Genomic DNA, 14,389 nt, shown 5'->3' with positions numbered 1-14,389 from the left:
CCCAACGACTTCCTATTCCTCACAGAATAAAATCCAGATTCCTTCCCATGAGTTATTACACTCTCTGCGCTATATTGGTGCCACCCAGGATGGTAGCCACGGGCCACATGTGGCAACTGAGTGCTTGAAATGTGACTGGTCTGAATTGCGATGTGTTTTCAGTGGAAAGTGCCCACCATGTCTGAAAGATATAATACACAAAACGGAAGAAAGAAAGAAAAAAGATTATACATTTCTGGTTAATAGGTTTTATAGCGATTGCGTGTTAACAGAATGTGTTGGCGACATTGGGTTAATTTCACCTCTTTCTCTTCCTTTCAGAAACGTAGCTACTAGAAATGTTAACAGCACTACATACACAGCCGGCATGTTGGACCGCACTGTTTTCCAGGAACTGCTCTCATCACACCTCACCTCCCTCTACACCCTCCTCGGTGTCCCAGCCTCCCCGAGCCCAGCGGTCCTCCAGACTACAACGCACCTGCGCACAAACGCAAGGCGGCAGCACATGCGTGGTTGGCTCTGTCTGGAAACTTCTCCCGACCCACCCCACCCGGCCTCACACCCCATGCAGGTTTACTGCTTGGGTTTCCCCTCATTGCATTCAGCCGAAACTCTGCTCAAATGTCACCTCTCCAGGAAATACATCCAGGGATGTATTTCCTTACCACTCTGTCTAAGCCCACGCGCATCCTTCTCAATGCCCTGGACCTGCTTTCCTTTTTTCACATGGCATGAGATTGCTGGCCTCTCCCCAGTAAGATGTGAGTGCCTTCACTGTTTGTTTCCTTCACTGTCACGCTCCCAGTTACTAGGAGAGTGCGTGGCATGCAGGGGGCGCATGATAGATATTTATTGGATAATTGAATTAAGTGGTTATTCAAAAGTGAGCTCTTGCTACCAAAGAGGCATTTTGCTGAGAGTTTTGTGTACTTTTTTCGTGTTTAATTCTCACAGTAGGTCTATAAATAAATACTATTACAATCCTAATTATACACAGGAAAAATCAAATCTTAGAAAAGGTAATTTAATTTTTTTTTTTTTTTTTTTAATTAAAAATAACGAGAGAGGAGCTAGAGGTGGTGAATTTTCCAAACAGAGAACCAGGATTGGAGAACCAGGATCCGCAGCCCCGGGGCCCAGGGGTCCGGCCACCCGGGTAGGGCAGCTCCGTAATAAATAATGCGGTTGGGGGGCGGGGGGTCAGGGCTGCTCCTGCTTCTTCTTGACAGAAATCCGCTTCTTCCTTGCTGCCAGCATCTCATAGAAGGGGTCCACACTCACTGCTGCCTGGATGGACTTGATCCACTCCTCCTTCTCCTCCTGGGTCGGGGCTGAGAACCAGTACACCATGTGGTTCCCCTCAACCACCCGGCCGTCCGCCTCTGTTTTACAGGCTTTGATGAGCTGCCCCTTGTTGTTGGGGATGTAAAGCTCAAAGCAGTTCGGTTTTCGGGGGTCATCCACTTCTCGGATGCTCAGATTCTCCAGGGGGATAATTCCGTGGGGTTCCTTGTCGGTGGTGTACTCAAAATGGTAGAGACAGTTGTCTGTGAGGGTAAACCGGCGCCGCTTCCACGTCTTCACCCGGGCCCCTCCCAGCTTAAGGAGCCAGCCCTCCGGATCCGGGTTGAAGAAGGTGTGGGTCAGGTCATTCCCATCATCCTCAGGAATCTTGAAGGGCTCATTTCGGATGCTGTCGTAGAGGTTCCTGAGCAGCACCTGGGGCAGGTCCCCACCCTCGTTGATGCCCCGGTTCATGGCCACGAAGCGCTCCAGGTCCAGCTTGTCCCGGACGTTGGGATTGTGAAGGCTGGTGTTCCCAAGCGTCCCAAACACCTTATATAGATTTATTTACTCAATCCTAATGGTAGGGCACTATTACTGTCTCTTTTTTACAGGAGGGGAAACTGGCACAGGGGGTAAAGTCATTTACCTAAAGTCAAGTAGCCAGCAAGTGGTGGGGCTGGGAGATAAAGCCTGGAGGGTCTGACCCCAAAATCCAAGCCCTCCTGCCTCAGGGCCAGGTTCACACATTGGTGAATGCAAAGCAGGTTTGACTAGCACTCCTGCTCTCAACCCCCAGAATGCCCTTACTGTGATACCTACTCTCAGTCAGAGAAGACCCCCTCCTGGCACTTGGACTCATACTTACCTCCACCTAAGCTCTATTCCTGCTATCCAAATTCACTGTCTAAAATACTGAAGACCCCATTAGGCTCCTCAAAATATGTTTACTCTCCTGCACTTCCTCTTCTTTATAAAAGTACCACTAATTTGCTCAGTGTCCCAGACCTAAAACCTTACAGGCCTTTGCCTTGTTCCCCTCACTTGTTGCTTCTACTTACAATTCTCTCTTCCCATTATTTTGCTTCTCTTCCTTTTTTCCAATTCCTACCGCCATCCACCAAGTTCAGGATTTTTGTCAATGCAGACCTGGACTTGGGGAATAATATGTTAATTTTTGTGCTTGTTGTCACTTTCTCCTCTTTAAACTCATTCTGATGAATGATGAAAATTTTTAAAAATAAAACACTTCAATCCATTGCTATCATTTTAAAAAGTTTGAATGTACTCCTTATTGCCCAAAGGATAAAATTCTTTGAAGTTCATCCGTTCAGTGTCATTCAATGTCATCCTCAGTTAGGGCTATACTGTTTTTCAAGCCTTATCTTCCACCACCACCATATCTGACCTTCTGCATTCTGGCTGCTTTACTAACTGTCAGAAAAACGTCCGTTGTACGTTTTCACCTTTGCACTATTATTCTTGGCATCCCCTACTCAATGTACATTTTACATTCTTTAATACATCCTAACATATCAAACTCCTCAGTAAAGCGTTCTCTGAGCATCCCAGTCTGAAATGTTATCATTCCCCTACGCTCTTATACCGAGGAGATTTTGCATAGTTTACTCATGAAATATCTGCTTAGATTTAACCAAGATTCCTTGCACCAAAATGTTAATTCTTGTTCTATTGCCAAGTATCTCTCTTCCCTGGAGCCACACACCCAGCAAGGGCTCTGCTAAAAAATAATTTTGGAATAATCTATGTTAATAGATGGAATCCAATATCACAAGAATTTCAGAACCAAAGATTGTATTTAAACTTGAGAAATTGGCATCTTTTTATCTCATGTATGCTTTTATTTTGTTGTGGAGGTTTGTTTATGTAAACCTTCTGGAACAAGACTGGAATCAAAGTGATCATATTAATGAATTGCTTTTCTTTTCCAACCTAATAGAACTGGGGGAAAAGAAACATGATGGTGGATTTCCTAGAAGCTATTCTTACTGCTTGCCCAGCCACATTTTATGAAAATGAAATGATCAGATGCTAAATCTTACATTTTGTTTACTTATAGAATCGAAGGAGAATTCAGAAATCAATCTGTCCAGCCACCTAATTTCACAAGAGAAAAAAACATCAAACTCAGACTAGACACAAAGCCAATGGCAAATAGACAAGTTGAACTCAGATTTTCTGAATCCCAGAAAATCCACCTTACCACCTCTTGTCTGGAGGAAATTCTACTCAACCTAACTGATGTTTGATGTATCATCTAAATTTGACATAAACACAGATTCTGCTTGGGACTTGTCATCATTACCTGCCACATTAATTATTTGCAGTCAGTGCACTGTATATAGTTCATAATAAATTTCCAATTACATTATCTACTATTGTGATGCTCACAACTACCCTGGGATGTCAGTGTCAGCAAGTCTAAAGGCAGAGGTGAGGTGGGCTGGAAGAACGTGAATGCATCAGATGTGACTGTCTAGAAACTCCTTGTCCTGACAAATGTATCTCTTCATGATCCCTTAGTCAACAAACATCCAGTGCCTATTTTGTGGGGACACATGGTACTTGCCTGCAGGGGTTTGAGAGAAAATAGGCAGGCTGTGTGCTAGGTTATGCATGTGAAATATCAAATCATGGCTCTGTAGGGCAGCAGAAGTGAGAGAAGTGCTGGGACCCACTGTAAGCTTCTTCATAGAGGGAAGACTTGAACGGTACCTTGGAGCCCCGGCAGGATTTACATAATGGTGATGCCCAATTGAACATGTGCATTCATTCTTTCTGCCTATAAAATCTACACTTTATAAAGCATTTTTATATTCTTTACTCCATTTAATCCTTTGGAGATCCTTGATCCTCTAAATGAACAGCTCTCTCAGGGTTAAGACAGCCAGTGTAATCTCTGAATATTACCCATTCTAGAGAAAATTCTTTTGAATGCTTGCTCCCTCTATTAAGGTGAAAATTAAATTCTCAAGAAGTAGGGCACGGGTGGGGGGAAGAGCAGGAAGGTTTGGCATTGTTCAGTGTAGCCCGGAGTCCCTTGGGTCAACTTTGTCAGGCTAATGACGCAGCCATCTTCCATAGGCAGAAGGTTTAAGTGATGGAATGGAGGCTAATTTTGCTAATTGTGTATTAAACTGGTGTTGTATTACCAAAGTGCTGAGTCAACAATCAGAAATGGGTTCTTCCATCTTTTATCCACACAAAACTTCTCTTGTCATTGGATAGAGATGCCGCGATAAGGTGACATTTTGTAGTATGTCAATTCCAAGAGAGTTGGATAAAGGTTTCTCGTAGCAGAATAAGTTTCCTTTCTAAAACTAGAGGATTTTCACATTAGTCTAGAAATGCTTATATCCCATTTCTTACGTTGATTAAAATGCTAGTTACAGGTGTTAAAATTTCACAGCTGCAACTTAACGTTAAAGGAAATAAGTATCAAACCCTTATTATTTTATTTTAATTCTCCACACTGAGCTGTCCATAGAAATTCAATACTATCTTTGACCTTTACACTTCAATTTGATCCACAGGCTGTATGTACTCTCCTCCCCCCCACACTTCTGGGGGTTGCTCCTGTTGACACAGCTATTAAATGGCTAGCATTAGGGCTGGTTTCTATGGTTGCAGAGTGAAAGATGGGTTTTCTATTACATTTTCTAGCACAATGTGAGCAAGAGGAACAGCCAAGCCTGTTGGAGAAAGTCTAAATGCCAACTTTAGATAAAGAGCCAGGAATTGAGAATGGGTTGGGAAACAGAATCAAAAAGCTGGACCTGTATGGATTGGCATTCAGATGAGAAAGGATCAGATGTCTGGTGTGCAGGTGGCCTGAGCCCAGTTGGACGCCCTGGAGCAGACCAGCCAGCACAGCATCCAGCATGAGGAATAAGCTCAGGTACTTGCATTCATGATGATCGCCTTAGCCAAGCCCAGAAGTGATGTCTTAAATGGCAAATGGGCACTTCTCTGTAAGTTGATCCTTGGGAAATCGTCAAAAAAAGCTGGTTCTTGGTGATAGGAGGGCTGAGTGAAAGAACAAGTAAGTAAGTGAGACTCCATCACCCACTGAAAATGAGTCAAAATGGCCAATTTGTGTATTGAGAAAAACACCCTTATTACCTTCTCGCTATGGAGTGGTTTCACTTCCGGTCCTGACATACCACAAAGTTGTAGATTAAGATGTTGTTCAGAGAGACACCCAAAATCTAGTCAATCCAATAATTTCTTATTAGGATTTCCCCAATTGATTAGTGGTATTTCCAGAACTGAGCTAAGAATTTGGTTCCACTGGGAACTTTAAGGATCATACTACTTAGCACACAGAAGTAGTCATTTACTAAAGAGGACACCATCGCCTTATAAGACTTACAGAAGCTTTCCAAGTGCCTTGCCTGGTTATACTGGAGTGATAAACCTGCCTGTCCTTTCTTATAAAAGGAATGTCATGACCGTAATGTAACAGGGACATCAAAACCCTATTATATACTCACACCCTGATAATAGTTATACCTCTTTATGAGCACTGCTTTAAGATAAATAGAGAATGATAAAATTCTTGAGAAACTTTGTTGGACATTTTTGAGATTACTCTAACGTAACCAATGTATTTATACCATATCAACAGTGTTAGAATTTTCATTATAAGAAAAAAAAAAAAAAGAGCAAATTATTTGGAAACAATATACATGATATCTAAAGAGAATTTTTTATTATTCTATTTCCCGTGCTACAAATGTATAAAAAAATACCCTTTAAGGGTAAATTATTGACTTAAGTTATAATTTAGTTTCCCGGACCCCAGGGAGTTGTCTTTCTGGCAATGTTTTTCTTTTTTTCTTCTTGGTACACCAGCCAAATGTACTGAACACCCACTGTGTGCAAAGACTTGTGCTCAGGCAACCCCTTCCCGTGCCTGGAAAGCCAAGAAATAATTATGAACAAAAAAGGTATAAAATGGTGGTAAGTAGCAGTATACAGGGCTCACTCAGTGAGCCATTGTATCGCTGGGGACAAGGGCACGGGGAAGGCAGGGATGGAAGGGTTAAGTCATGTTACTGTGGCACCTAAAACTGCTACACACATGTTCTAATTCAGATCACAGAAATGTCAGGGATTTAAAAAAAAAAAAAAAAAAAAAAACAAGGTGTCCGTGACCATGAACAGCTGACCTTAAATATGATCTGTTTTGCAGAATGGCTGTGCCCTCCACCAAAGCCCCTTTCTGCTTGTACTTGACATTTATACTCCTGAGGGAGCCATCCATTTATTCAGTCTTCAGAGTCCCTACTGATTCCGGCCGTGTTTCTCACCCCTGCAATAGTGTGGGCGGCCATAGCCATACTCTGACTTTATAAGAAAGGAACAGCTATTTACCGTTGTTAGGGAAACAGTAATACAGAGACAATAACACATTACTTAAAACCAAAAAGTTTAGAGTCAGACTGACTTAGTAAAAATCCCTACTCCTCTATTTCCAATTTAGAGGACTTTGGGCAAGTTTCTTAACTCCTCTGTGTCTCAGTCTTCTCATCTATAAAATGGGAACACTAACAGCATCTGCCTTGTAGGGTCACTGTGAGGACTGAATGGGAGGCTACATCCATTAGGCTCAGCTGGCATACACTGATGATCACTAAAAGACAGCTCTCAGTCATTGGCTCTTTGGGAAAAATGTGCTTGGAAGTCCCATTTGTCACTTAGAAATGCACTTATAGAAACTGTCTACTTTGTGTTGAGGAGCAGAAAAACCGGTCGAATATACTTGAAAGAATGAGTATACGGACAACGACCAGATTATATATAAAAATAAAACTCTGTGGCAACCTGCAGCAAGTAGCCCAAGAAGATAGCCTGTTTACAGTAAGCGATCCAAGAAGTCAACTACTATCTGAAGTGAGTATTCCAGGAAGCCAAACAATAATCCCTGTAAAACTCATCCCCAAACAGCCAGGACTTGATTAGTAACTAACATCTTCTCTATTTTTTTTTCCTCCAGCTTCTAACTTAGGACCACATGGAGAAGGTCAAATAGGTACCCTTAACCAGCCACATAGGATGTCCCGCTTCTAGTTAGCCCACATCTAGTCTAGCTTCCTCAAGCCAACAGCCTCTACTTAGGGCCCACCTCCACTTAGAACACACCTGAAGCCCTCCTTTTTCTTCACTATAAAAACTGACCCTCTCCTCTGCCTGCCTTTGAGTCTTTGCTGAAACTCAAGCGATGGTGGCTCACTCCCCAGCCACAGCAAATTCTGTATAGATAGCCTTTGCTGGTACTCATTTGGGTGGGCTTTATGTATTTCCACACACCTCTCAAAACACAAAGCTAAGCTGTCATAATCATGGGGAGGGGATGGAATCTGCTTTTGACTCACTGCTATAGCCGCAATATCTAGCACGGTTATCTGGTTCATAGAGACATGAAAGAATGAATCAAAATTTCTCTCTTCAAAACCAATCAGATTACCTGTAGCACACGAGTGAAAGGAGTGAGCTGGGACAAAAGGAGGATGTCCCTTGTGAGAAGAGGTCACTTAGGGAAGAGAACCTGGGTAAGGTGCAGCTCTTCCATAATTGGCCCATGCCAGCTTGTTCTAATTACTAAGGTCTGAAAGCCATGCAGGCCCCTGACCCACAAGGGATGCCTGGGTGGCTCAGTCAGGTGAGCATCTGCCTTAGACTCAGGTCATGATCCCAGGACCTGGGATCGAGCCCTGCATTGGGCTCCTTGCTCAGCAGGAAGCCTGCTTCTCCCTCTTCCTCTGCTGCTCCCCCTCCTTTTGCTCTCTCTGTCAAATACATAAAAAAAATTAAAAAAAATACACAACATGAAAAAAACACAAAAAAATTCTTAATTTTATAGTGCTATATATACATTGAATATTACTTTTTTAAAGAAATAAGAAGTAACCTTTTATTTTTTCATACTTTATTTGAATACTCCATATTGGGCATATATTATTAATTCAACAATAAACAATATTAACATTACTGAAATGGACATTTGACACATAAGAGACAGAATCGTCTAATTTGGATATGAACATGATTTGTTTATTTAGCAAATATTTATTTTGAATCTATTTCAGAGGCATTACACTAGGTATGAGGAGGTTTCTAAAGGTATGCAAGAGGCTGGTCCTTGTCCTCAGGGATTGGGTTACACAGAGAAATTTTTAAAAACCCTCTCATATAAGCACCTAAAGTTCAATGTGGGATGAATAAAATAATAACCACGGTTACCACTGGAAGCCAAAAGAAGGCAGGCCACTTCTCACTGAGGTGAGAGGGAAAATATCAAGAAGGAGGGACATTTGAGTTTGTGTGGGAGGCTGCCCAACAGAAGTCAGGGAAGGACATGCTAGGCAGAGGGCAAGAGAAAGAGGTCAGAAGCAGCAATGTGTAACAGACTCCTTTGTTAGACACATTATAGCACAGTGACCATCTTCATAGCATTTATTACACCTGTAATTAATTTATTACTTCAGCAATTTTTTAAATTTTTTATTTATTATTATTTTTTAGAGAGAGAGAGAATGTGTGCAAGCTGGGAGAGGGGCAGAGGGAGAGAGAGGGAGAGAATCCTAAACAGGCTCCACACCCAGCAATGGAGCCCCATGCAGGGCTCGATCTCACAACCCTGAGATCATGACCCGAGCTGAAATCAAGAGTTGGACGCTTAACAGATTGACCCACCCAGGCACCCCAGCTTGAGCAATTTTTTTTTTAAATGTCTCTTTGTAAACTATAAACTTTATAATTGCAGGAAACGTGTCTATTCTGCTCACTATTATATCCTTCAAATCTTAAAGCTTAATTGATGGTCAGTATATATTTGCCAGATGAAAGTGCCAAGGCCTGTGAATGGGTGCAATGTAGGGATGATAGTCACAGATGCAGGGGACCCCCACTCACAATCGACTTTTGGTTCTGGGCAAAAATGGCAACTTCATTCATAACAAATGAAAATTCAACTAGACATATACAAGGGTTTTTAAATGTAATAGTCACAAATTGGGGGGGGATGCTAAATATAACTTTCTTTCATTTTCATCAGTGAACCCAACTTAGTTTCAAAGCCCTTATTTCTGCTTGGGAGTGGAAAAAAATAACTAATCTTTCAGGGTAGGTTAATTTCTGATTTGATACCTGGTCTCTACTGGGCTAGCTTAATCTCTTCAGGGGAAATTCTGTTTTGTCAGTTGCTTTCCTCTTGTGTCAATTTCCCTTCCCCTTTTTCTCCCTACCTGACACCTTGGCCACAGGAGAAGGTCCAGAGGGTTCTTTCATTCTAGTGCTGTAACTCAGTTCTCTCTGGCTCCCACTGACCTCCAGGTGAGTACACTTCACCTATCCCAGCCTTCAGACAACAGCCTCTGTTATCAATGCCCTAGTGTTGGTGTCCGCTGTAGCTCATGGCTTGTTCTGGTGTGGTCTTGAGTCAAAGGTGCTTGATGCTGCTGCTGATGTTCTTAGATTTAGACCAGCCTCCATTCAACCCCTAGCTTTGGACTTCCCACTGGCCACCTCTGCAACAGCATCCCACCATGACCCCCAGGTACACTGGCAGAGCCATATGAGTAATTCTAGTGAATGGACTATGAGCAGAAGTGTGATGTGCTCCTTTCTGGACTTAGGCAGCGGGGAAAGGCTATGCAGTGCTGCAAATTCTCTTCTCTTCCAGGAGCATAGAGACCTTAAGGTAAGGCAGCAGAGTGTCATGATGGGAAGCAATATGAATCATTTAGCTACCACGTGGGGGCAAGCTGTCGGAGAGAGTTAACCAGACCCACAGCAGGCTTTATGAAAGTGGGAAATAAATAGGTTTGGTATTTATGTGTTACTGCAACATAACTTAGCCTGTCCTGACTTTTACAGTGTATTAGCTAAGCTTTTAATTTTCTGTCTCTGATGCTTTGACATCTGGGGCCCTGCTAACTAACCCTGGAGAGTCTACCCCTTTCTAGGGTTAACAGATTCCTAAAGATATAGACAACTCACCTGTGAGCACACTTTTTAAATACAAACTAACCAATCCAGAACCTATATCCCAACCACCTTCTTTCTTGGCTCTCACACTCTGGGCAACAATCCACCAGCTCCAATCATCCAGGGCCAGGTACTAAGCAACAAGGACAGGCTCTACATCCCACAGCACACTGAATTTATTCAAACTACCCTGCTTACCATACTTCACCAGTTTCTTCTCAAAGAAGCCACATTGAAGGCTTTTATCCACAGCTCTCTCCTCTCCTGAGGTGCCTCATGTGCCCCCCTCCATGGAGAATGGTGCGGCCCCTCCTCTTGGGAACTGCGAGTAACAACCTATCTTTCAATAGGGCAATTGTTTTCTCATCTGCTATCCTTACTATACCTCACATTTTCTATTAATACCCCATATTTTAAAACAGAGTGACTATTTTCACCAATGGGATTGTGAGAAACTTGGTGGCAGACACATGTCACATGGTTCTTTGGAAGGCAGTCTGTAATTCAGTGTGTGGCACATAGTAGTACATAGTCAAATCCATGTATTAGTATATGTAATTTATATATACTATATTGTAGTATATATAAACTACACAGCATATAAAGCTATACACTAGTATACAGTAGTATAGTCAAACATGATATATTCAACGAATTAATGGGAATAACACAAATCAATATATACAATGTATTTTTTGAAGACAGGAGAATAGCAGTGCTAAAACCTTCAGAACTACCCACCTTTGAAAGTAGTTAGGAGGAAGAAAGAATGAACAGAATGTTATGAAGAAAACCATCAATCACAGCATAGAACCACCGACGCCAGCCAAGCAATTCTGACAAGGAATGGCGATAAAGAAGCAGATTTTAAGGAGGGTTGAACAAAAAGGCCAGCAACAATAGTGAACCCAAGTACTGCAGGTACTTAGAGACAACGTTGATGGGCTCACTGTTATCATCCTGACCAGTGCGGACTTGGGAATTAGGAAACACTGCCTTCTGAAAGTTAAACTTGAAGATCAGCCCATAGTGGATCCTATCGCAGATATGCCAATTAAGAAGCAGAAGAGTGAGACAACAGACAAAAACACAAGTAAATGTGCTATTAAAATTGGGAAGCTTGCTCTCAAAGAAAACGTGCAAATTGTTATGACAGTGTAATCCAGAACAAAATGTAAATTGGTGGCAGGGAAGTTTCCTGATGAAGAGACATTAAAGCTGAGACCTACAGAAGGAACTATAACCTGACTGAAAATATAAACATATCTGACAAACAAAGAGGGGTGTGTTCGGCCATAACGTCTCCGAAATGAAGAGTCACGAAGGTAGAAGTCTCAGCCTGGAGACTTTGGGTGTCAGCAAAGTCATCATTGACATGGTGGCAGATGGGGGCTCCCCTGGCAAGATTCACATGCCGTAGAGAGCCAGCTCCCTTATCCTCCTCTATCAAACCTTAGCTTCAGCCATTAGACTTTCAACTCATCTACCATCCCCTGTTCTGAATCCATGCCAAACTTCTGATTATAATTTGGCTTCCCATGGGGGTCTGCCTACAAAGAAAGTCTGCACTGATCATGTGAACTTTAAGATATTTCTGATTTCTAGTGGTGGTTAATTAATAAAGTAACTTCTGGTCATGATTTGCCTTTGCATAAAAATGACAACAGAGAGAGAGAGTGATGCCCATAGATGTTTTGTTTCTTGTACCTTTTAAGTGCATCGCTGCAGATTAACAAATTGTTGTTCTGGTTTCTGCCTGAGGTTCAGGAGCGCTGAGGTCAGCTTCATGTAAACAGTGTACTGGGACTTGATTGTCAAGAGAGTCCTGAAGCCTTAGGACAGACAAACAGCTTTCAAGGCAGGCTAGACCCTGGGACACAGTGACCCACTGGAGAAGTCCTTCCTCTCCTCACAACAGCCACTATGTCCCCCTTTCTCTCCACCACATACTTCCTCGAGTACCAGTAAAACAGTGGGAGTGGAAACCACGTGATACATACTTAGGTAGTTATTTGTTTAACATTGAAGATGCTTAAGCAGAAATTAGATGGTCACTTAATACCTAAAAGGATACTTTCAAAGCTATTAGATGAGGTATGACCTAACGTCACTCTAGCCTCTGAATGAATGAATGAATGAATGAATGAATGAATAATAATGTCCTTTGACTTAGGGTGATTCCTTCCTTTTGATGACTGAGAAGGTCTAGGTGCTGCTGTTCTCATTCCTTAAGCTGAATTCTTCATATAAATAAACTTTAGCAAGGACCAAGTTTCCCCTCGGGTCTCCCAGAAATACTCAGACAGAGCAGGATCCCAGCAGGGAATTCAGCTCAGACCCAAACTGGTTTGCACACTACACAGTAGGTCCCAGGCATAAGACTAATTAGAGAAGGTGAGGACCTAGGCTGGGGAGAAGTAATATATGTACCTACAATATGTGTGTATGTATGTCCAGGGACAAGGCTGGATAACAAAGGACACAGGCACTTGGAAGTTGGCCGATGGCACATAGAAGTGGTAAGAAGCAGAAAATTGCTGAATGGCCAGAGTTTAGCATCTGGAAAAGGATCAAGAGTTGAGATGAGAAATCCCAATTTCTCGCTGGACTGCTAGAGTGGTGGATGGTTGGCGTGGTGGATGCTAGCAGATGCTGAAGACTGCTGCATTTTACTTTCCTAGAGTAAAATTCCTAGGGCTTGGCTGTGTTACCCCACCCTCATCCCTGATTCAGTAAGTGGTAGTTTTTATTACTGAAAGTGCTCTGTCTTATAATGTACAAGTGGTAAAACAGTATACATAATGCAAATGGATGGCTATAATTAATCTCAATACGGCACCTGAAGAGCAAAGAGATGCCAACACAAATCACTGCCCTGGAGCCTTGATGTTTTGCTGCCCTTGGAATCAGTGACACAGAGTTTGTTATAGGTGAAACTGTAATATAATGAGATTCTTCTGGTGGATTTGGTAACTAGGTCCTCTTGGATGAGATCCATTCAGAGCACATGACACAGAATTCCATGTCTAAGCAGTCATTTGTGAATACACTGTATTTTAATGGTGTCGCTCAATTTAAAAAATGCCATTCAAGTGGGTAAATATATGGCTATATATTTGACTCTATTTCTTTTTCTAGTGTATGCCCAAACTAGACATATTAAAACTTTAAACAGCACTGGAGAGTTTCCACATTTTAGAGTCAAAGTTTATGTAGTTGAGATAAGTAGGGGATTACAGGTTTTTGCTGAAGTTATTTAGCTTGTAGCAGCAGAAGTGGTAGTAATAGTTACCATAACTTAGATTTGTAGAATGCTTACAACGTGCAAGGTGGCTTTCTAAGTGCTCCAGGTGCATCCCCTGTGCTTCATCCTTACAAAAGTATCAACTAGGGACTTTTTTTTTTTTTTTCATTTTAAGATAAGAATCTCAACCTTCACCCTCACAAAGATGTGCAATTATCAAGTGCTGGAATAGGATTTCGAATCCAAGCCTATCTGGCTCTAGAGCCGCATTATCGACTGCGACTCAATATCGCTCCTTTTTCCTTAGCAACAAAACCAGAACAAATTATCTCCGATCTTATTTGTTAGCTTTCCCATTAAGAACAATTTAAAACCTGCTAGGTTTAATCAGTGAGCATTTCTTGAATATCTAGAATGTGTTCAGCCAAGATAAAAAGCATGAGAGATGATCTGTGCCTTAAGAAGTTTCCAATCTGAAGTTGGAAGAAGAAAAGAATACACATAAAATAATAACAAACAGAGCAGAAATGAATAGAATCAATGGGGGGAAAGAAAAGTATATGGTCCAGACTCTGACTGTCTGAGATGTTGGGATCACTGGAGGATGAAGCGACTGGCAGATTTAAAAGAGATAAGCCTTGATCTGAGTCTGGGAAAAAGATGAAATCTCTCTTATATGTTCTTTGTCTTTATACATTTATATATATTAATACATTAATGTATATTAATACAATATTATAAATATTAATACATATATATGCCTACACATAAAAATAAATCACATTTTTAAAAAATGTGACATAAATATATATACCTAAAAGCATACAAAACACATATGTATGGCCT

The 14,389-nt window shown here is 41.7% G+C and overlaps 1 protein-coding gene across 1 annotated transcript; it reads right to left on the bottom strand.

Moving 5' to 3' along the window:
• Positions 1-1,054: 1,054 nt before the first annotated feature.
• Positions 1,055-9,600, bottom strand: LOC116637799 (cytohesin-2-like). The gene is made up of 3 exons (XM_032413323.1): positions 9,558-9,600; positions 9,226-9,284; positions 1,055-1,839 (listed from the first exon to the last, which is right to left on the bottom strand). Exons 1-3 carry the CDS (start codon positions 9,598-9,600, stop codon positions 1,204-1,206), a joined length of 738 nt encoding a protein of 245 aa, XP_032269214.1. The 3' UTR covers positions 1,055-1,203.
• Between the last annotated feature and the right edge of the window lie 4,789 nt (positions 9,601-14,389).

The sequence above is a fragment of the Phoca vitulina genome, unplaced genomic scaffold (genome assembly GCF_004348235.1).
Source record: "Phoca vitulina isolate PV1807 unplaced genomic scaffold, GSC_HSeal_1.0 scaffold1, whole genome shotgun sequence".
Lineage (NCBI taxonomy): Eukaryota > Metazoa > Chordata > Mammalia > Carnivora > Phocidae > Phoca > Phoca vitulina.
This window is presented reverse-complemented; position numbering and strand designations above follow the sequence as displayed.

Excerpts from the sequence above, each read along its gene's own strand:
- LOC116637799 (XM_032413323.1), bottom strand. The coding sequence starts at position 9,600 with ATGAAAGAACCCTCTGGACCTTCTCCTGTGGCCAAGGTGTCAG. Across the intron at positions 9,285-9,557 it reads TCCTGTGGCCAAGGTGTCAG|TTGAATTTTCATTTGTTATG; the intron begins GTAGGGAGAAAA and ends GTATATGTCTAG. Across the intron at positions 1,840-9,225 it reads CCCAGAACCAAAAGTCGATT|GTGTTTGGGACGCTTGGGAA; the intron begins GTGAGTGGGGGT and ends AATCTATATAAG.